We start from the raw sequence: 24,310 nt of genomic DNA on the forward strand, positions 1-24,310 counted from the left end.
CTTTTGATTCGAATTCTAAAAACAGCCATATTAGTGCTTAATCGAAGAAGGAGTTAGTTCTCAGTTTCTCAGAGATTCATGCAGACCTTGTCTTAATTGCAGTGTCCTGCCTATGAATGAACCATTCACTCAACATAATGAAATGTGGTTCACAAGACTGAGATCTTGTTGGCAGGCTTCAAGAATGCTCTGCTAATCGGCAAATGCACAGGGCATAGCTGGGTGTTTTCAGGATGCTACGATTAAGATGACCAATAGATTTCGCAGCCCCATAGAATTAATGGCTTTGAGTGGTAATCTTTAAGCGAAATACCTAGAAGAGCTACAAATTTACGCTAACCTTAAAAGGCAAATAGGAAGAATAATTATTATTTATGTAAAACAAAATCAGCAGTGATGGCACTGAGGCAGAATGTCCGCCCCTTTTGCGGAAGGACTATGGTTTAATTCCCGGCGCCGCGAAATTCACCACATGGATTAAAAAAACTTCTGCTTGTAGATCGAATTCTACAAACCAGGCAGGTGTGCAGTCTGCTCTTAGTGATCACCGCCGTAAACGCACTGCCTTACCAGAACAGGATTTCACCCCTCTGATGCCGCAATTGACTGCTACCTCCTATACAAAGATAGCAATTAATTTCCGGCCCTTAGTAATTAGCGGTCATGAAGCAACTTATCACGGCGGCGGTCTGACCCGGGATGCAACGGTTTGATTGATTGAAACACGTGTTTATTGAAAGTCCTGAGTCACTGTGGACTCTTGCTTCTGGCGTCTGACCGGGAATCTGGCCCTACCACCGCCACGGTGGCCGAGGTGCATGCTGGTTCGTTTGTGTTTGACAGCTGCCGTAAATCGTAAAAAAATTCCGAGCTTTACCCACAGCATATCGACACCCGCGTTGTCGAGAGACAGAGGAAGGACGCAGTCGATGTAGCTGCCCGCGAGGATGGCAATGGGAATTTCGACGGAAGCCCTGACTCGAATGTCAGAATAGTCTTGACAGTCCCAGGGAATGGTCGCCGGACTTCGGCAGTTATTGCGCATCCCTTTGTCGGGGTCGTTGTGGAATAATTTTACCTCGATGATAGATAGATAGATAGATAGATAGATAGATAGATAGATAGATAGATAGATAGATAGATAGATAGATAGATAGATAGATAGATAGATAGATAGATAGATAGATAGATAGATAGATAGATAGATAGATAGATAGATAGATAGATAGATAGATAGATAGATAGATAGATAGATAGATAGATAGATAGATAGATAGATAGATAGATAGATAGATAGATAGATAGATAGATAGATAGATAGATAGATAGATAGATAGATGGATAGATAGATGGATGGATGGATGGATGGATGGATGGATGGATGGATGGATGGATGGATGGATGGATGGATGGATGGATGGATGGATGGATGGATGGATGGATGGATGGATGGATGGATGGATGGATAGATAGATAGATAGATAGATAGATAGATAGATAGATAGATAGATAGATAGATAGATAGATAGATAGATAGATAGATGGATGGATGGATGGATGGATGGATGGATGGATGGATGGATGGATGGATGGATGGATGGATGGATGGATGGATGGATGGATGGATGGATGGATGGATGGATGGATGGATGGATGGCGGGATGGAGGGATGGATGGATGGATGGATGGATGGATGGATGGATGGATGGATAGATAGATAGATAGATAGATAGATAGATAGATAGATAGATAGATAGATAGATAGATAGATAGATAGATAGATAGATAGATAGATAGATAGATAGATGATAGATAGATGATAGATAGATAGATAGATAGATAGATAGATAGATAGATAGATAGATAGATAGATAGATAGATAGATAGATAGATAGATAGATAGATAGATAGATAGATAGATAGATAGATAGATAGATAGATAGATAGATAGATAGATAGATAGATAGATAGATAGATAGATAGATTAGATAGATAGATAGATAGATAGATAGATAGATAGATAGATAGATAGATAGATAGATAGATAGATAGATAGATAGATAGATAGATAGATAGATAGATAGATAGATAGATAGATAGATAGATAGATAGATAGATAGATAGATAGATAGATAGATAGATAGATAGATAGATAGATAGATAGATAGATAGATAGATAGATAGATAGATAGATAGATAGATAGATAGATAGATAGATAGATAGATAGATAGATAGATAGATTTATTTAAAGGTAAAGGCAGAGCGCTTCGCCGGAATAATTGAAATCTGGCCTGCTACTCTGCACTGGGGAAGAGGATGGAGAGAAGCAAGAAGATCATGATGGGTGACGATGTGGAAGAAGGTATATGAAATACATATCTACAGGCAGAGTGGCTTGCTTTACAAGCGCGAATCAAGTCCTCTGGCGCACAAAAAACGGCAAAGAGCACACACTTCCTTGACACCTTTCCCCTTCTCCTGCCAAGCGCCCAGCAGCAGTTCCTTTGACAAAGGCCTCTTGTCCAAATGCTTCAAAGAAGCGGCTAGCACACTTCTTTCACTTGCATACCTCAATGACAGGGTTACTGAAGTTGTAGTTGCGAGTCGATGGACTAATGTCTGCGTGGCCCCCGATAACTCCTCCGGCGCAGGGGGAATGGGACGCGGATGTTCCTTGGCGCGCTCCTCTCTTCCTTTTCGGAAAGGCTCAAGGGCCTTGCACCGTCGCTTCCCCGCGATTTCTTTGAAGTGAAGCGTTCCAAGAGGCAGGTTTTAGAACCCGCTATGGTGGAAAGTGCGTTCGGCGCAATTGCATACTTTTCGTTCTGCTGCTCGCGCCTCGCTGTTGGCCCCCACTCGTTGCCTTGAATGCCTGTGTCCGCAGGCATCCAGGAAATCGTCGCTCTAATGTTAAGCTTGATATTTCGGTCATCGATTGTCGCTTATAAATCAGAGTTATTTTATGGTACTTAGACGACTCAAAGTTGCTCGTCTGCACACTTCATATGCTCGAGATGCGTCCGTGAGGATAGAGCCTCTGCTTGGAGTCATATTTAGGAAAGGTTTGTAGGACCCACTGCAGAGCTTCTAAGAGGGTTACAAGCTCAGGATGGTGAGAATCTATGGCCAAGACATGCCGCCATTTGAAAGTGAATGCGGCAACGTTCAGCGAGAGAGCTTTGTCGAGTGAAGCTGATCTAGAAGGGCGCTTCAAGGAAATTGCGGGACTTAAACAGGATATAATTAGGCTGAATGTGGTTACAGGGACACATGTGCATGGCTCCTGTACTAAAGGGCGGGCATGCACATTAGCATCGTGGATAAGTAGGTGTAGGAGGTCTGGGCAATGGGCATATAGTTTGAAATACAAAAAAGTTGTATAACATTTTTGAGACGATCGCAGGCGTCGTAATTACTCTTAATATTGGCACAAATTCGACGATCTATAGGCCTTCACGATTGTATCTGGTCCTGCAGATCATGTAGCTGAGAGCTGAGATGAATGTAAGAAGTAGTTTAGAGAACATGCAGTTGCGGGGGGTGGCATGGGCTCTACAAATAGCAGGGGGAGTTATTAGCAGAGTTCACAGAACAAAGCATGTTAGAAACTATGAATATACTTTCAATAAGCGCGAAAACCGAAAACAGAAAGTGGACGTGGAAAAGCCCTAATCAGAACAATAAAGGTGAATTATATTTAACAATGTACTCTATTCAAGCACTGAGCATTATGGGGAGTTCATTTCTAATGTGCGATGACGTGGCCGCTGAGTGGTAAAAGGTCTCGAATAAGACTAGATCTAAAGAGCAAACGGAATAAACTAGTGAGCAAAAAGCTCATTAACTGATCGGCGGTGAAAGGAAAATGGAGGAATTCAGGATCTCTCTACAGAATGTATATTCAGCTCTAGCCGAAAATGGTCTTAGTGTAGAAGCAATGAACGATAATTTCAGAGTTACAGGTGCACAGTAGACGTAGGCGATAGGACAAACTTTCGAAGAAGAGAGATGAAAAGTTTAAAAACGCCTAAATATGAAAGCCACCAAACCAGCAGAGCTGATGAAACTGGCAGAGCTACGAAAGCTAATCAAAAGCATGAAGCTTCCAACATATGAAAGGATAACACAGAGATTACCGAGCATGCACTAAGGGACGCAGGCAGCCTGAAAATGGTCTAGGCAAAACTAGCATAGACAAAATTCTCATATATGCGTTAAGAAACAAGGTGTTCAATGTCACCGCCTACTGATCGAGCATTAAAAGTAGTCGAGGAGTTTTTTAGTTATATTTAAAGTAGCCGAAGCAACAATAACAATAATGAGAAAAGCGGTAGCACAATGCAATCAAACCTTCCACCGGTAAGGAAGTCCGAAGTAAAGAAAGGGTTGGAAGCATGAGAAAGCATTAGAAGCATGAATACAATTTGAGGAATGTGATGTACTGACACTGAATAAACGTCTTTCCTGTGTGAAGCAAAAACTACAATTTTTTTTAGACATTCAGTTGTCAAAGACGCGTTTGTTAGTTCCCAAGAAATGGCTTTAATTTTGGCATAGACAGGCGAGGGGTTAGGTAAGGCAAGTGGCGCATTCAGAGCGCAGCGCAGTAGAGTTGCGCCGGCGTGGCTTGCAGCGTGAAGCCATCCATGCTACAGAAGAGAGGCGACCGGAATTCATCAGTTTTTCGAATGCAGCTACCGAGGCTCTGTGTCATAGATTTTTTCATACACCCATTTTCTTTGTCCCTCACCTGTTATGTCTTGCGTGGACAGTGAACAACCAGACGCTCAGGCAGGCCCCGTTGGTGGCATTGACCTCCAGCTCAGGGCTTTCAAGGCTTGCTGTTTCTGAGCGGTTGTTTTTGTTCGATGCGAAAATAAAACGACCTAATAGAAGAGGGAATGTACGTGTGCAAAAATAAGTGTACACTGTAGTGGATATGGCGAAATTCGAGACACAACAACGACGGACGTTTTAACTATAACAAGATCATGTACTCAACAACGGCCACGTCACCTGGAAAGTTTTCGCTGCCGACAACACTTTCATTAGCGATATATACGGAGAATAAAAGAATGGGGTCCAAAATATCATTTCTACAAGCGACAGCCCCTTGCTCTCACTCCTACGAGCCGTCCTGTGGGGCATCCGTTATTTGATTGCGCTATGCTTGCCACATCAACTCTCAGCGACTGCGTAGAATACGCGAATAAGCGTTGAAACGGAGCTAACAGAACTGTAGAAGAACGGCTGATTGGGCGAGTGGGTGAATCATGATGGACAGTAATATACGTGCGCAACAAAGACGAGACAAAGAGGAGAGGACACTTCTCCTCTTTGTCTCGTCTTTGTTGCTCACGTATATTAATGTCCATGATGGCTAACAGAACAATGGGTACCTAAACTGATACAAATACATAGGAAAAAAAATGTGACACACATAAATTACGCCTTTAATGCTATGGCGCCATAGCAGCAATCGCTGCCGTTCACGGCTCCTCTGGAGGAGCCGTGTTCGCCTACATCAACTTTGCTATTTTCGTAATCACTAGGTTACATAAGATGTGATTCTATTACCTCGCACTTGTTCATTATCATAGTTTAGTAAATTACTTGATTATCTGAAAGACCATTCGATATACATGATTATAAACCCCATTTAAAGCAATTCGCACTCTTCGCCGCAGCGGTGCAGTGGTTGGGCGCTGTACTGCTGTACCCAAGAATTAGGGAGCGAATCCTAGCCTCTGCGGCCGCTTTTTGATACAGGCGAATATCAAAACGCAAGTGGGCTTCGCGATATTAGTGCTCGTTAAAGAACCCCAAGTGGTCTAAATTTCCAGAGTTCTCCAAAAAAAAAAAACAGCGCGAACAAACGGGGGCGACAGCATGATATATGATGATGATGGGCGAGTTGGATGATGTATCACCAACTCGCCCGCTTAACTATCCCGGAGTTCTCCACTACCGCGTCATCAAAAGCCTGCGTTGCGTAAGGACATTAAACCCCACAAAACAATACAAACCACGTTGTAGAGACGTGCCCGCGTGGCATAAAAGTAGCGCGCTTTTGGTTCGATTCTTCCCTGCCTTCTCAAAGGAGAAGCCCAAGTTGGTAATTCCGGTCATATTATATGATCTTGTGGCAGCGCACAACTCGCTGACCATTCTGTACTGGGTCATGTTGCTGCCAGCTACCAACTGCCAGAGCCATACCTGCGATATTTCGCTCGAACGCCGACAAGGCCGGATTTCCTGCAGAGTGGGCCATGGACGCTATTGCATTACAAAGGTTGCTTTGTTGACTGGTCATACCCGATAGTCCCGTTCCGTGACTTAGTTCAATTTTTAATGCATCGAACAGCAGCTAAGGCGCTCAGCGCTGAATGGAGGGAAATGTCGTGGAGTCTTCTACGAGTCTCCGACATGGGATGAGATTTATATTACTCTTCCAAATGTTCATATATTCATTCTCCATGGTAGCTCAGGGGTATGTTTATGGCTATTGAACCCGAAGTCTGGTGGCGCGAGAAGAAGAAAAATAACTTGGATTCAGTAGACACCTTATCTTGCTCTAACGAGAGAACCGCCCCTTTTTTCTGGAAAGGATATTTTATAAGCTAGTAAAAAGAGCCAAAAAGAAACGCGTGTCTCCGTCTCAGGGTGAGTTCGTAGGCTACCATATTATGTCTTACGATTTGTTTTTTTTTTAAGCGAATCTCAGGAGTAAGCCTAGGCGGTTGTTACTTTCAAATGAATGGAGCCTTTATTTGGTTTATGGTGTTTACCGTCTCAGAACGACTCAGGCTGTGAGGGACGCCGTAATGAAGGTCTCCGAAAATTGGCCCATCTGGGGTTAGTTGACGTACACTGACATTGCACTGCATATAGGTGCCTTGCTTCTCGCCTCCATAAAAAAACGGCTACTGCGGCAGAGATTCGATCCCGCATCCTTGAGGCACGACAGATGAGCCCCCAAACCATTGCACTACCATGGCGAAACACTAATCAATGATTAAAAACGTGTATCTACTATAGACGACAAGTGAATAAGCGAATGGCTGAATAAACTAATTATATTTTGTAACAGACTGGTCATTGTCTACCACACAGACATCAACGCATTGAGAAAGAGAAATACAATAGTATACTACATTTGTTGTTATGGTTGCAAGGATTGCATAATATATTTTTGAATTTAACACTGTTCGTCGGTACGGATTTTGCTGCTCTTTAGGCCCTGCTATATTTATGTATATCTCTCTGCCTCCCCCTCCCCCCCCCCCCCCCCGCCTCACTATACAATGCCTCTATGGAGGCCTGTCAGGGATTGTACATAAATAAATAAATATATATTTATTACAAACCAAAATTTGACGGAGTTCCAGAAGAGTGTAATGCGAATCTGAATCGCGACTGCTGATTTATGTGGGAGGGGCAATAGGCAACCAACAACGGCCGACTTTGTTTCTTTGAGGTGGTCTTGTTGCAGAATAACAAAGGTCATCACCCGGGCGAAATTATTTCTTACTAAATTAAACTGTGCTGCCCTCGAAGCTCTGAGCACCTTTCATTCTTCAGGGTCAAGCAAGACCAGACAGCACGTCATATGAATATTTGAGTGGGTGTCGTAATTGAAAAGCATTCGATGTCGCCGAAAACTTCACCACCATTTAATGTGCCTCAAAGAACGGGTTGTATGTGCACAAGGCAGCACAGTGGTTATTAGGACGTCATTTATTTATGACGTCGTCGGAAAGATTGGGAAGACTTTCTAAATATAAGGTTAAGCTTGAGTTTTCCAGTTGCAGCTTTGCGGTCGGCTGGTTATTTTGCAATGGTGTTTAAAAAAATTAGAATCGTAAAGTAAGCATCTCGTGAAACTCGTCTCGCAAGTTAAAAAGTAGGACTCATCGCGGTAATGCAAGATATCATAAGCGAATTCGCCTTCCTCTTAATATGTAGCACATGCGAAAACCTTGTCAACCTCACATATCGGAAAATTGGATCATCTCAATCGATCTCTTTTTTAAGAGAATAATGCGATTGCTGATGACAATGTCTCTAGCTGTTTTTTTTGAACCGAAAGGAGAACAGCGGAAATTTGGGCAAAATGTGCTAACGTATTAGTTGCTTTGCTGCTGCTGATTGATGTACGACTGAGACGCTATGAGCTCAAATTTGAATTTTTCAGTGGTCGTGTCTTCCATGTAGACAGGTGGGAGTTACGACTTTACGCATGTACACATGTTTATAACCTCATGCGATGGCGCATAATTCCCTTGCAGATAAATTGAACCTCTCAGATGAAGTCGCTTAGCAGAGACTATACAATAAGATGCGCATTTACTGCATTTGGTTCAACGTTCAGCAAGAGTAACATACCTCTGTACGCCTTGACTGTGTGGTCAAAACGTGGGAAGTCCGGGAGTTTCTTGGACGGGTCATTCAGAGCCCAGTTAAGTGACTTGCCTGTCGGGCGCCAGCCGCACATGTTTCCCTCTTCGAACGTGCACCGTGCTGAGATTGCAGAAAGCAAGAGGGAGATTTCAAAAGCATACCGTGTTATAAGTATACATTACTTATACAAATATAAGGTATAGGATATATAGCCTAGCATATTTACCTCACTGCAGAAAAATTAAAATCATACCTGCAGTATCCAAGGAAATTAAGGGCTCTCTGTACCTAATAGAAGATTTCTTCAGCACTGGCATGCAGTCAGGTATAAAGCCAACTTTCCTTTACAATAACGAAGAAAAGCTTGAATTTCTTCACTAAATGCGCTTAACATGTATTTTTCTAAACTTAAGGCTGCTCAACATATCACAAGCATATATGGTAGCCTCAAAAACATTAGAGCGGCCGAGTACTCACAAGAAGATTCCAAGAGTGGTGCTGGTTCCACATCTGAAAAGAGAATAAGAAGTTATTTCGCATAGCATCATGAACTAACTGGTCATTGCTCAGTCCGAACTTCGCTGGCTAACAGATGTCGTTTTCACCATCTTCAGATTGAATAGGCCCCTTGCAGTGCCAAGCGCTGTCTCATGTCCCCTTAATAAACACGAGCCAGTGCCAACCGTCAACCCTTTGCCACTCCATTCTCTCCCGCTTGCCAACACAAAGCTCCTAGTTTCATCCGCCGTTAATGTTGTAGAATTGAAGTTATACGATCAATCAAATGTTTGGTTGAACACTTCGATAACGATGTCCCAGCTCTCCCAAATAAATTTCCAAATAAAACTGTCACAGGTATTTGGTGCAGTTATTCCCTCAGGTATACCTGCCTCAATCAGTAAAACCGCTGATTTATAAAGCAATTTAGAGCGCAGCTGTCAAGCGCCCCTTAGGCGATAGCGCCATCGCGTTTCCTGCCGCTACCCGCGTAACTGAGGGAAATAGGTTCACGAGCCAATCAGAACTTATGTTCATCTAACAAATTCTCATTGACTCATGACAAAATGAAAATGTACTTTGTAATGCCATTACATACATAAAAGCACCTCTAAGTTATTTGCCTCATTATCCCGAAACAAAAAACGCTTAAAAAGCTGAGCTCAGTGCTCGCATTCGAGATTATCGTAATCTTCCTTAAAATCTTTTTTTTTCAGCCATCGCAATTACTGCTGCCTCTTATGAGGTGCAAAGTGAAATAAAAGCATTCATAAGCTACTTGCTTTCATACTGATGTCATCTGCGTCATATGCAATAGGTCTCATGACTTTAATTCCGATCCTGTTTTCAGTGCGCCAGGAACCCTAAAATGGCCTGCCTTAATGAAACACTTCAAACTGTAAACATTGAGAACAGGTGAACAAAAAGTCGCTTTCTGAGCTATCTCGCTAATTTCACAGAAAACGCAGTCCCTTGCCCTACTAAAGTTCGGGAGACTTGGTGCGTTCCTCAGCCGCGTACTAATTACTGTGAGCTAACGTTATGCTGTCGGCTGTTAAGTTACTGAACGGTCTTGCCAGGTGTGGTATTGATGTACTCGTCTGCTCGGTGTGAAATCTGTATGAAGTGTTTTTAAACTCATGACTATATACTGTTATGCTTGTTTTTTCTTTTGTAGGATTCTGATCCACTAAAGGGTACTGGTATCGGAAGCACAGCGGCGAACACAGCCCGTAGATAATCCCGTTGAACACGTGCAGCGAACTCAAAGCCGGTGACAGGAATATTGCAAATGTACTTCTTTCTATTCACAATTGCCCCCGGGACGAAGAGGAGCTATTCTGGCGAACTACGGCATGTGCAAGATATTGCAGGGTCGAATCGGGCTTGATGTGTTGGACGTGAACAGTCTCGCGTCCAGTTCTTTGCTGCTGTACACTCCTTTGCTACTTTTCATGTAATAGAGGGGTTCCTGTTTCAGGGTTATACTCATACTTGTTGTCTTTGCAATATTCATCTCTATTCCCCGATCGTCACACCACTGTTAGACGTTAGCTAGTGATGTATAATTCTTAATTCATCATCATGATAACGTACGGTAGTACCACGGCCGCTCGATGGAAACGCACTGGGTGCGGCCTGCTGCGTCGCGCCGCCGTCAATGGGCAAGCGCGTCCTTGGGGAGTTTACAGTTGCGCCGACTATTTCTGCTGAGGGCGCCACTGTTCGGAGACAAGTCGCCGCCGGGGTCACCGGTTCTGAGCGCGCGGTTTGCTTCCTTTCTGGGCGCGTTCGCATCACGTTTGCGTGGTAAACGCAAACTTTTTTTTGTGTGTGCGCGTGTGCAACCGCGTTAACGTTGAGACGGGATGCATTTGTTTTTTAAGGCGAAAGCCGTTCTAGGCTCATGGAGCGAAAATCTGTGCGCAAAAGATGTGCCTTTAATCTGTGCGTCGCCTGTGTGCACTGGTGTGTCAGTCGCAAAAGCGGACGTGCAAGGAGGGAGATTAAGAATGAAAATGATTGATGGTGATAGGTAATCAGTAAAAGTTATAAATAGGCATTGATAGAGGTAATGAGTAATGCCAATGGCTAATAATGGTTAATAATGACTAAAATGATTTGTAATGACCAGTATATCAAACTACGACATGTAATGACCGCAATTTATTAGAAATGAGTGAAAGTGCTTAGCGATGTGTGGTAATGACTATAATAGCTAGGCATAACTCATCATTACTGTTAATGACTACGAAATGACCAATATGTGAAACGACGATATTGTAATGACCACCGCTGATTCTAAATGAGTAACCTGATTAGTTATGAATGATAAGGGCTACAATGACTACGCAGGCAGACTCATCATGACAGGGAAACTACCAATATATTAAACGACTACTTTAAATGACGAACTATGGCAAACGATTAGAGGCAAATAATAGGAGAAGGTTTTCACCATCCTCCGCTTAAGAGACATCTAAGAGACCCCCTAATTTTATCTTCTGAGCTCGCTTCAGGCAAAGACAGCAGCGAGGAGTGGAAATGCACTCGCTTCAGCTGAAATGAAAGCGGCGCTGAGGTGAAAAAGTCCAGATTCTGAAGCATAATGCCCTATCAGCTGCCATTGAATTTGCTACAAGGGACAGTAGGTTGGACTTGTTGGTGATTAATTATAGCTTAACCATGCAAACAACGTGACGGGAACACAGGAGAAGACGGCACAAACCACTAGGTGTGTCGTCCTCTTTTCCTGTGTTCCCGTCACGTTGTTTAACCTATTTAGTTACCAGGGAGCTGGCCAGTGAACTAGGATTTTTAACGATGTGTTGTGAAACAGATGAACATGGTGAGGTAGCACCAGAAGCTCTTCTGGCAGGTTATGTTGCGAGGACATATCAGAAAAAGCTACGAATTGTTTTTTTTATATAAGCATGCAATTTGTTCTAAATTTCGCCGTGCTAGTCTGAGTGGCCTTGCAAGTAAAGGAGCCTGTGCATACAACATTTGTTTATACTTTTGAGACTGTTTGAGCCGATGCGATAAAACGAAAAGCCACATTCCACAGAAAATCCGGCTTCCTCTCTGTCAGCGGTAAGTCGGAAAAAACCTCTCTGGTAAAAGGCACTTTAGTTGGTGATATGGCCAGACACCTTTGGCGCAATGAGAACACATGACATATTCAATGTGGCAGGAGCTGACAAACCAGAGAGAGTCAATAAGATGTAAGGGTGAAATAGGAATTATTGAAAGCGGGGCCCTTAGATCCCAAGTCAGGCACACTATACTCCTATAAGGCACGTTCGTACGGCTTCGGTAAAGAGGGACTTTATATAGCCATGTCTAGGGTGCTATTTCCTACAATGCGGTGGCTTAAGGCTGCATTCTAATGATATGCGACAGAGGCAGCATTTACGGGATACAGTGAATAAGCAGGTAGCAAAGTGCGGGCACTCTAACGAGGCTCCTCAAGAAGACTTAAAAACCCGAAGTTTTGTTTATCACTACCAGGTTGTTGCTTAATTTATGCGATATTTGGCAATGGCTTTGAGGCGACATGTCAGTCGTGCAAGAGACTGTTGCTGGAAATATGAGTCAACTGGACCAGTTACAGGTTAATGAAAACCAAGGACAATGGAGGCTTGATATACCCCGCAAAGGAAGTAATCAAGCTTTGTCAGCTTACGAGTACCTTCTTTGACAGTATGATGAAGTCTGAAGTAGCAAGCTTTGTAAACTTTTGATTTCATCATTGTTTTCTCACTGTACACATCACCTGCAGCTAATCTATAAAAACAATGATCGTGCCCAAGCTAAGGCGCTATGCAAGATATTGTTAAGTTGCTGCCCCCACTGATAGCGAGCTGGGCTGGAAATGTCAACTCAACAATGGAGCGATGTTTATGGCTATGGCATAAACCTCTCTCAAGAAAGGTGTTCGGTCTGCGATTCGTAATTTTCTTCCTTTCTTTTGTGTGACCGTTAAATAAGCGTACTCGGCTGCTTGCTGAATCTCGGCTGCAGTTGCGCTCTGACGCGTGAACATTCTTGTGATCGCAGCTGAGATTTTCACAACAGGAACACTCGATGTGCGTTCTTCCATTGAAAATTACGAACCAGCAAAATTGTATGGGTTTGCGAGCAGCCAATAAAAATAGTAATAAAAACTTTCGGCGCATATACGTAGCACCTTGAGGCAGACCGGCTCTATCAAGCGCGCTTACTTTGTCCGGTCATGCAAAATGCGGGAAGCCATGGCGGATAGCGTTCTGGCATGCAAAGTTTAAGGTCTCCAACTGAGTCGAAGATCCCAGGTTATCATCTAGATTTAACCTAATAACCATCTTCATATTTCCACCGTAGCATTTGTCAGAAGGAGGTAGAACGGTTGATTACATGTCGCTTTTTCACAGAGGTTGCTCATAGTAGGACATTTCTTTATTGGATAGCGCTGGCACCTTAGAACAGGTTGACGTCAATTTGTGTATAAAAGCTGTATGCAGGAATGAGTAAATGGTATGAAAATGACACACGGAATTCGCGACATAGTTAATAAAGTGGTTATGCATTATGCTACCATGGCAGCTGAACAGCTTCGAATTGTTCAAAGCCGGGTCACATTCTCATGTGACAAACAACTGGATCCGAATGCAACATCACGGTAATGCGAGCTCTCCAATCTAATGGCCTTGAAGCAACGTCATTATAAGTTTTTCAGGGTACACTCCAGTATACATCCTTGCCGAGCAAGCGCTAAGTGCTGACATGGTCACACTAGACATGACAGTATATACTGATTCGTGTTGCCAAATTGTGTGAAGCGGAGCTCTTATAGCCTTAAAATAAAAGGCTTCTACCACGCCGACGCCTCCCTCAAAGCGCAGCCAGGCGCAGTTCTGCGCGCGCATTGATACGTCCGGCTAGACTACTCGCATGAAACAGTTGGGCGCGAAAAAACACATTGAAATTATGAATTGAAGAAATTTGCTATAGTGCGGAAAGAAACATTCGTCCTGGTCACGACCAAAACGAATTTGTTTTTTAACTGAGAAGTTTCTGAGAAAGCTCTATAGCTTTCCTTTGTTGCCGTTCGGCTGCGCTTGAGTGCATTTCAATGAGTAAATACTCTCTTATTACTAACCTACTCCACCTTGACGAATTTCCCTAAATATTTGACCAGGAACGAATAGCGCAAAAGAAGAACCGATTTTTCCTCAGCGAAGTCCACTGCTGGACTGCTAGGTCACCCCCTCTAGACCGCCAGTGGTTGAATGGACAGTACCTGGTTTCGAGGTTGTGACGTGAATGGCTGCGATGGCCATCGCCCCTTTTACTCCGTCACCTCGAGCCACCATCACGGCCACCTGGCAGTTTGTGCCGCGCTTGAGCGTCATGTTCACAGTAGTCCACTGGGTGACTTCGTCCAACTCGATGGCCTGCTGTACGTTGCCTCTCTCACTGTCCCCGAAGCAGGACACGGAGAGGTTCGCTGACGTTATGTCTGTAAAAAATATATGTTAAATGTTAAATTTATGATCGGCCTTAAAAAACAGGTATTCTATTTCATATAATAGTCACAGACGGGCGTAAATAAGATAAAAAAATATTTTGTGCACTTAGTTATCTATCACGCAGATTGCGCTTAATGATCACTAATTAATCACAAAACTGAAGGTCTCATCTGACGCGTTTGGAAGGCTGGGATTCGCAAAAGCGTGAAAAGCTACTGACAATCAGGATGTCACTTTTCAATCTTCAGTAGCGTATTATTTTATCTCATTAAATAATTTATAGTTTCCAAATGCCATTGTTCTCTCTTCTAACTATAGTTTTCCAAAGCGAAATACTATGCAGCCGTAGCACCCCCCATTACTTTCTGCTGCCCTCTTTCATGAGCATACTTCCGTTGCTTCCGCCGTTGAGCTCCTTGTTCTTAATCGGTTTCAGAGGTTAGTTTGGCGTGATTGATCTCCAGTACGCCGAGAGTTGACGCACGCGAGCTGGCGCGCCTCATGCTTGGCGAAACCGGAGAAGAAACCTTCAGCGATGCAACTGTTATACCCTCTCATAGTAACGTTATATAAATGCGGCGGGGCGCGCGGAACTATAGGCCGAAGGCTCGCCAAGCCTGACCTTGCCAAGTATGGAGTAGTACAGCTTGTTCAGGAAAAGAAGCGTGGAAGAACGTCAGAAAAACGACTGCGTGCGCACGTGTTCCTGCTCGCTGCGAGCGTTAAGCACAACGGGCAGCTGCGCGTCTGTAGCTGCGACCGCGGTTCTGGTAAAACGGAAGAGACAAGGTGTCACAAGAGTTTCAGTTGCATTTCCAGCCTGTAATGAACGTATCTGAGGGGCAGCAGAGTCTTTGAAAGAATGCATTCGTGCAGAAGACCTGGAACGGTGTTCCGCGGTGGCTGCATAGAATAGAGAAAGAACAAATAGGACAGTTCCTGCTAATGACTACCGCGAAGAGACCCATATGTGGTGAAATATTTCACACAAGGTAGATTATACCGTATAGCACTCGCATACCACAAACACAATAGTCAGACCATACAGAGTGGCTGTGAAATGCGTTACCAAATCAGCGGACAAAGTAATCAGATCAACCTTTGCAATAACAGGTTAACCACACATAAAATACCTAACATATTTTCATCCACTGCACTGAGGCCTCTTTGTAATTAACACCTTAAAATATTTGTCGACAGCTGCCGTTGCACTTCGTAGGCTGCAGAGCAAAAGTCCACTTTTTCACGATCTTAGTTGCTCGCCTCGAGAACATGCTCCGTAAATTAGTGACGGCAGGCTGATTTCAAACTCCGCAACCTTTTCTTTTACCTTCCATCTGCTTTTAAGGGAATTGAAGTTTATTACTGATTGGTGGACTCTTGTTACTGTAAATTGTTTTTTGTAAATGCAGCGATTGGTACTTTTTTCTTGCTTACGGCACCGTCGCTGATTTTTGTTTTTAATTTCTCTTTTTAATTCTGCCTCCATTCAGAATTGCAACAAAGTAAAAACTGCTCACACAGCATAAATCTCAGCTTCTAAAGGTGAAAGCAAATTCTGGCACGCTTTCCAAAACAGTAAAGGCACCTTGTTTTTTTTTTTCTTCTTTCACAGCACTGAAATATTCCGAAGGCACATTTCTACAGTTCTTATTTCTCAACTTCAATGTCCTGTGCGGTGCCTCAAAAAGCAGCCTCTTCATTCGACTGTTTTGATAACTATGGAGAGTTTAATACTTGAATAAAAATTTAAATGCTATCTTTTTTTATTCGTTTCGGGTTAGTAAAGATGTTTCTGGCACGGCTAACAGGTTTTTGCCTCCGCTTCTATAATCAGCCGTTGTGGGGCTGGTGGCCCCAAGGACGAGTGCAGAAATTTTTCATTCTAGCCGTGGCAAGGCCTGTCTAATGCCAACTCGACAGCATAATTAGCATTTGGTACGCATTAGTCAGTCTTAAATACCAAATACATTACGGAGCTATCCTCTGCGATGCTTCTGTTTGCCCGTGGTGCCAGACTGTTTGCTGGATGTAACAGACCAAATAACGTATTATTATGCACATTTTAAGAGGGCTGAAATCATTACCGTTTTCAAATTCCTGTCGGCGATGGATTCCTGGGAGCGTCTCAAATAGGACCCGTACAAATGCATTTTACAAGGGGATGAATCACTGATACATTTATTTGGTAAATCGTTGAAGATTTTGAGGCGTTGTAGTAACGCACCTTCTTATGTTCTGATATAATATGACAAAGCAACGCAAGTCCTTGCTAACACTCAAATTCAAGTCCGAAGTTTTCATTTTCGTCCTTTCTTTTTATTTCTACACCGTGCTACCGGTCCCCTTTCTAGTCTGGTCTCGTGGACTTGAAAAACATTACTCTCAAGCTTGTGCATCCTGTGGCGAACTGCATAGAAAGGACGAAGAATCACTTATACTTAGCAACGCTCACAGAGAGCGTCGGATGTCACAAAGAGCTCAAAAATGCACTTATGTGTTCGAAGGAATGAAGTTGCCATAAAGGACATTAAAGCACCGCTTTTAAGAACTTGACGTGACAGTTATGAGGCTTTCCTATACTGCCTTCACTTGCAGAGACTCATTTGCACTATTCACTGCACCCCTAGCTTAACCAGCACACCTTTATGTGCACATTTTGTAGTCCTTCCATGCTCATCATTATAATGTCGTAATTTATTATTTCTATGGAAGGCAACTTCACATAAATCGATATCATCGCCCGAATGGCCGGTGGTTAGCTGGCGGTATAGAAAAAGAGCAGCCTGCAGTTCCAGATTTCGTACTTCCAGGTGAAGCAGCAGAACCACTGCATATCAGTTAAGCAGAACGTTTATTTGGACTACTTGGTACAAACGCATATTTGCATAACAGCGCGAATAACATCAGAAAACAAAATGATTGGTAACAAGTGGTTTGTTACAAACCGTTCATTAGAATTAAAATCGGCACAGTCGTACCTGCGTGGCCTATCGGCAGCGTGTCTAACTAGGGATTCAAGCATTACTGACTGCTGGAATTTGATCTCGCCCTCCAAAACAAACTCGAATCTTGTATTAGCATCGCCTGAAAACAGGCTATGACATTAGGTCTGCTGACATCACCGTGCAACCTGCCAGAGCCATGGCGGTAAGCAATTTCTGCAAAGCAGTGCCTTTAGCGCCCTCGTGCCAAAGGTGTGACTTTATAACATCGGCCTTGCTAATAGGATTTATTTTTGTGGTTTGTTGCCAGCACAAAACAAAACCCATTACTGCTTACCTTTACCGCTCCGGAAGTACTCGAGGGACAGAGAGCTGTAGTCGTCGCTGACATGAAACAGGGGACTTAAGAGCCCCACTGTCTTGACACGCTTGGACTCCTCGCTAACATCGTTGCCAGAATTTCCGGTAGTTAGGTCGAGGTACGCGAACGAAAAAGAGGGACCTGCAGTGCATGATTTCGTACTTGCAGGTGGAACAATGAAAGCACTGGTTTGTAACAAACTGTTTATTATATATAGCGTCCACAAGCATGACCCAAAAATACGAACATTATCCATTCCTGGATTTCATGTATCTTTATGTTACATATTATGCGAGAATTAAAGCATCAGCTTTTCGTCGGAAGTGTAAAAGTTCTGGTTTTCCGACATGGTGACATATTAGCATTTCTATTACCTTGCTCAAAATTTCATTAAAACTGCCGGACACCAAACCTTAAACAAGCAGAAAATTGATGTCCGAACGCACTGCTCAGTTTAACGATGGGGATGACAACTTACTCTTATTGGGATCTTATGACCAGTGTTGCTAAATCTTCTGCGCAAAAGTTCCCTCTACAAAGGCAGCGGTTAGTAAAGTTGGAGTCATTAGAATTAGCACTTGAAAAGCAATAGATACTGGTTGCATGGTTAATTATGTTGTTTGTTTTGGCGCTTCTTTGCTAGACGTGGGCCGGCAGTAGTGTGGATTTATTGCCGTATTGCCGAGAACGGCTAAAGAAATGTCATGCGAATGGAAATACTAAGCGATACCAAAGAGGGGCGTAGGGTACAACAGTGCAGAAAGATAAAATCAATGCCCAGCTAAACCCATACCCATACAAGAAGTTGCTACTAAGGTAGTTCCAAAGCAAAAGAAATGCAAAAAAGCAAACTGGTTATCTGAAGAGGCTTTGCAAATAGCTGAGGAAAGGAGGATGGCAAAAGGTATGGGGGAAAGAGAAAGATACAAGGTTCTCAATGCGGATTTTCAGAAAATAGCAAGGAGAGATAAGAATGCCTTCCTGAACATACAGTGTCAAGCAGTTGAGGACAACAGCCAATTAAGGAACACAAGAGCTCTGTATAAGACAATCAAAGATATCAAAGGAAGCTTCTGTGCTAAGCTGGGAGTGATAAAGGACAAACGAGGCAAGGACCTCACTGAAGCCTCAGAGATAAAGAAGAGGTGGCAGGAATACACAGAAGAACTGTACAAGAAGGACCCGGATGTGCAAACCCAACATAGGACGGTTGTGATTACTGATCTCGAGCCGGGCATCCTGAAGAGTGAAGTTGAATGGGCCTTAGCCAGCCTTGCTAAGAACAAAGCTAGCGGAATTGATGGTATTCCAGCTGAGTTGCTTCAAAACCTCAACCACGACGCTGTTAACACACTGCATACATTATGTCAAAAGATTTGGACAACCCTGCAGTGGCCACAGGATTGGAGGAGGTCAGTTTACATCCCCATTCCAAAGAAAGGCAGTGCCAAAGATTGTTCCAACTACCACACGATCGCGCTTATTTCGCATGTTAGCAATGTGATGTTAAAAATCCTGCAAGGTAGGCTGCAGCAGTATGTGGATCGAGAGCTTCCGGACGTGCAAGCTGGGTTTCGCAAGGGCAGAGGAACTAGAGACCAAATTGCCAACCTTCGCTGGATCATGGAAAAAGCAAGAGAGTTCCAGAAACCCATTTACTTCTGCTTTATTGATTATGCGAAAGCGTTTGACTGCGTAGATCACAGCAGAGTGTGGCAAGCTCTCCAAGAGATGGGAGTTCCAATTCACCTCATCTGTCTCCTCAGGAACCTTTATGAAGGGCAAGAGGCCACAGTCAGAACTGGGCATGGTCTTACTGATTGGTTTCCGATTGAGAAAGGGGTGAGGCAAGGCTGCATACTGTCGCCCTGCCTATTTAACCTATATGCAGAGTGCATCATGAGGAAGGCCGGTCTGGACGAGTCTTCAGCTGGAGTGAAGATTGCTGGAAAACGTATCAACAACCTTAGATATGCGGATGATACCACTTTAATGGCAGAAAGTGAAGTGGAACTCAAGACACTTCTGATGCGCGTACAAGAAGAGAGTGAGAAGTTTGGGCTTAAACTGAACATTAAAAAGACGAAGATCATGGCGTCTTGCCCTATCAAGTCCTGGAGCATCAATGGACAAGAAGTGGAAGCTGTGACAGATTTTCTGTTCTTGGGCGCCAAGATTACCTCGGAAGGAGACTGCAGCCATGAAATTAGGAGACGCCTGCTTCTGAGAAAGAGAGCAATGATTAGCCTTGACCGCCTAGTAAAGAGCAGAGACATTAGTCTGCCAACCAAGATCCGTATAACCCGTGCTATGGTCTTTCCAGTTGTGATGTATGGATGCGAGAGTTGGACTGTGAAAAAGGCTGACCGCCGAAGAATTGACGCGTTTGAATTGTGGTGCTGGCGAAGACTCTTAAGAGTTCCTTGGACTGCCAGAAGATCAAATCAGTCGATATTGTCGACCATAAACCCTGACTGCTCATTGGAGGGTAGAATTCTAAAGTTAAAGCTCAGCTACTTTGGCCATCTGATGAGAAGAGAGGAGTCACTGGAGAAAGATTTGATGTTGGGAAAGGTTGAGGGTCGCCGGAGAAGGGGTAGGCAGCGAACGCGATGGTTAGATGGCATTCTCGAGGCATTGCAGATGAAGCTATGTGATGTTAAGAAGATAGTGAGAGACCGGAAAGCGTGGCGTGACATGGTCCATAGGGCCACGAAGAGTCGGACACGACTGAACGCCTGAACTGAACTGAAACCCATACTAAGGAAAGGAAATATCCTGCAGCTATATTGCTCATATGCATCAAAGGAGAGCTGAGAGAGGGTTTCAACTTCAGAGCAGCTCGATTGGATGATGCGAGAGGAATGACGCGCTACAACACAGCGTAGAGCACTGGCCTTCACTGGGTGAGCAACCAGTGAAGGCCGGTAGCGGCCTTTACCCTTCGTAACAGCTCGAATAGTTTGATGGCGTTTTTGGAAATAATTTTTGGTTCACTGTAGTTTAAAAAACAAAAACAAAATTATCCTACCCCGACCACGTGGCCATTTTGGCTGAAGCCAATCGCTTTCGAGTCGTCCAGGCCCTACAAGCCAGCGGAAGTCTCCTTGAAATTGGTTCACATAGCCACAGAGGCCATCAATGAAATCACATTCCGCAGGATGTACACACGGCTCTGGCCTCAGTACGACATCGTCCAGACTCACTGACTGGCTTGGGTCATCGAGGAATTTGGCGCGAAACAGCACCTAGGACAGATAAAAAAATATTAGAAGCGAAGGCTATGAAACTGTATGGAACACAAAATGACGAACTACATTTACAATCTATCGTTCGTTTTGTTCGAACGGCGCAGTTTAATGTTTGCTTTTAAATTGGGCCGTACAACCATATGTGGCCCTCGCTCGCTATGGTACCTTGGAAGAACTACACTGTAAAACACAAATTAGAATTATCAGGAACCGGGCCGGCCTTGTCGCATAGTGATTGTCGTTTTTCCTTATTGTGTACTACTCTCCGTTAAATAATCCAAGGCCTTCTGAAATTCGACCTCAAACTCTCGGAGTACTTGTAGCCTCCAGTCTTAGTGTAGAGGGCGCAGGCGAAAGTTAAGCTCGAACTTTTTCCGGACATTTGCGAAACGCATATTTTATCAGAAATGAAGTGGGAGATCGTGAATGATACGACAGCTTTTCTGACGTATTCTTACTGTGTTTTTCCTTGTTCACCACACTAAAATCATACTAGCATGCTATAACGATGCATGAGAGATATTATAAGGCTGTTTTTGCAGTTAGTAGGTGAATGCAAGTGCTTCGTGGCTGAAGTTTTTACTTTATTATTGCACAAGACATTAAAGCAATTCATACAGCATATTTACCGTGCATCGCTGAAGTGCTTCGGTGAACCAATTTTGCAGTTAGCTGTATCCGTAGCGCCCCGTTGTTTGTAACACAGCGCTGGCTATTCTAATCTCATCCTCACGTCCTTCAAGTGAAACCCTTAGTACTCTTTCTGGTGTTTTATAAAAGCATCCTTTGCATGCAAGTATGTATTAATCTGCACGGAAGCGTCCACCTCTTCAAATATCTGTGGTTAAAATATTCGTGAATAATACGAGCCACAGCGACGATAAGTGTAAATTCTGCGGCTCTTCAGAGGCGCATATATTTCGGGGTGGTACTTAGAGCAATCACATTGTATCGCCTCTTCTGCTGTTCTGTTTTTGCGGAAAATCATCATTATCATAACTACCGTAACTACCATCAGCTGGACTATACCCACCGCAAAGCGAAGGCATCTTCTATATTGCTCCAATTAATCCGGTGCTTTGCTAGCTGCATCCACTTTGCCCGGCGAACCTTTCAGCCTCGCCCGCATGCCTAACCTTTTGCAGCACCCCTCTATGCTTTCCTTTCCTTGGAATCCAATTTGTGGCCCTTATAGCGACCATCGGTAATCTTCTCTTCGCCCTATATGTCCTGCCCATGCCCATTATGTCTTTTGATTTCCATTAGAATGTCATTAACCTTAGTTATTTTTTTGGCAAACTCTGGACGCCTCCTACTTCCTAAGGTTACAGCTACATTTTTTGTCGACTGCTTCCTCACTATTCTTTAATTTTTACCTTACTATCCACCCCACTTCAGGGGCTTCAGATAACAGATAGCAGATACGGGGGTTCGGTTGGCAAACATATTTTCCTTGCTTTTTGATATCTAATAAATAACTACATACTATACGCTGTGTGTTGTCTTTAAGTCGAAACCTTTACGTTAGCGTCCACGTTTCAGCCACACAGGTGAGTACAGGTAGGATGCAACGGTTTATACTTTCCTCTTGAGCGATGCCGGTAAGCTGCTAGCAATAATCTGCAAGTACTCTCAAAATGCACGCCATCCCGACCTTATTCTCCTAATTATTTCCTTTTCTAGTTACGGATCTCCAGTTAATACATCTCCTACGTAGTAGGTTCGCGGTAAATAACATTATTTTAGATACGTTTTTCTGAATAATCGCTAATATACAGTGCGTAAATGGGCACAGATTCCGTCAAGCAGCATCTTCTTCAGATTTTTGTCTGTTCTCCTGACCTCTGTAAAGAAGTGAAATAAAACTGATTCTGACTGATAATTTCAGGGCTGCTTTGTTGCGAAGACTATAGAGTTTCACAAAATGTTCTTTATGTACCAAAAGCAATCGGAAATTATTCACCTTGAACTCTTCCTCCTGTACGATCCGAATTCGAGTCAGCATCCATTCAGAATCAAGATATGAAGGCTTTTTCCAGACAATTTGGCTCTTTCCTTTCGCCACAAGCTCCACCTGCACAAAAATAAAATTTTGCCTAGGAGATTGCTCTTGTTTTCACAAAGAGTTGATTCAATAAATATTTCATGTTCAAAATAAGAATATGAAAAAAAAGAAGCAGGAGAAAAAAAAGAAAGCTTCACTCCTCTACAACAGCAAATTCATTGCCAGTTAAAATGAGTTGTCTCAACGTGCTCGATTTCAGTAAGCTGCTGTAGAAGTTTTCACCTCAACGCTTGGTATGAAAAAGAGCTTCGAAATGCCAGATTAGCCTGAATATTTCGATGAGCATGTTAAATTCACGTGCCGTATTTGTCGTGAAAGGGCCCGGCCTTTGTTGGCCACTATGAGCAAGTTACCAACCATGCAGTCTTTGTGTAAGCCTCCTAGCTGTGTCCTAATGCCTTCTAGTGCTATATTTCCCGCCCTTTGACAGTTCTTTTATGCTCCGAAAGAAGGCTATGCCGGCTGCCTGAAAACAGGGCCCTTCGCACTGGTGAGCTAAACTTTGGCGAAGGTAACTTGAGGAATCAACGGAATTTTTCTGTTCCTAGTGAGGGAGTAGCAGCTGATATATGTAAGCAATCTTGTCATTGCAAATATGCAGCTGTATTTTGTTCACATACCTCATTTACACGAATCAGTTATCGGGTGTGTTGTTTAAGGGTTGCCGAAAGTAAAGAAATTGAAAGGCCTGCACTTCGCGAATTCCTTATTCTTATTTTGAATTCTCCATAAAATATTTTCTTCGTATCCACAAAGCTGTTCCTAAACATGAGAGAAAATAAGGGGGAGAGGGTGTTCAGATACGCGCAAAAACAGTATGTCAAGGTCGTTGATAATTTTTATTACCGGGGTACGACGGCTGGATGAGTGTTCAAACTATATAATAAACCTAACCTCTGCACACAAACTGTGGACTAGCTCGTCGCATTGCACGTTGACAGGAGCATAACGCTCTTCTCAATCCGTCGGGTGTGGCTTCGTCGCCACTCGAAGCTGCCGCGTGGCAGAGCTGTCTTAGTGGAGCGTGAGAACTAACCGCTGGTCGGCCGCGCGCAGAACGAAACTTGTACTTCTGTTTGCATTCGGACTTGCTGGTACGTTTGATTTCATTCCAGCTTTTATAAAGTTTTCGCGATTACACACTCCGCATGCAGTCTATTCAGCCGCATTGCCAGTTCGAAACCTGCCCTCATATTTGACTACATTCCTGTTTTTAGTAGGCTTTGTATTCCACTTGTAGTCTGTCCGGCTGCACAATCATCGCGAAATTTGCATCATT

At 43.5% G+C, this 24,310-nt stretch overlaps 1 protein-coding gene across 2 annotated transcripts in view; it reads right to left on the reverse strand.

Moving 5' to 3' along the window:
• LOC146193389 (MAM and LDL-receptor class A domain-containing protein 1-like) overlaps window positions 1–24,310 on the reverse strand; it is a 301,641-nt gene that overhangs the window by 151,868 nt on the left and 125,463 nt on the right. For both annotated transcript variants that reach the window (XM_084602739.1, XM_084602738.1), the window contains 7 exons: window positions 22,930–23,040; window positions 20,747–20,963; window positions 17,692–17,856; window positions 14,181–14,399; window positions 8,879–8,911; window positions 8,387–8,521; window positions 4,752–4,887 (listed from right to left, as the gene is read on the reverse strand). In XM_084602739.1, the coding sequence (XP_084458865.1) occupies window positions 4,752–4,887; window positions 8,387–8,521; window positions 8,879–8,911; window positions 14,181–14,399; window positions 17,692–17,856; window positions 20,747–20,963; window positions 22,930–23,040 (1,016 nt within the window). The remainder of the gene's footprint in view (window positions 1–4,751; window positions 4,888–8,386; window positions 8,522–8,878; window positions 8,912–14,180; window positions 14,400–17,691; window positions 17,857–20,746; window positions 20,964–22,929; window positions 23,041–24,310) is intronic.

Source organism: Amblyomma maculatum, chromosome 4 (genome assembly GCF_055883805.1).
Source record: "Amblyomma maculatum isolate TAMU_Amacu chromosome 4, ASM5588380v1, whole genome shotgun sequence".
NCBI classification, from domain to species: Eukaryota; Metazoa; Arthropoda; class Arachnida; order Ixodida; family Ixodidae; genus Amblyomma; species Amblyomma maculatum.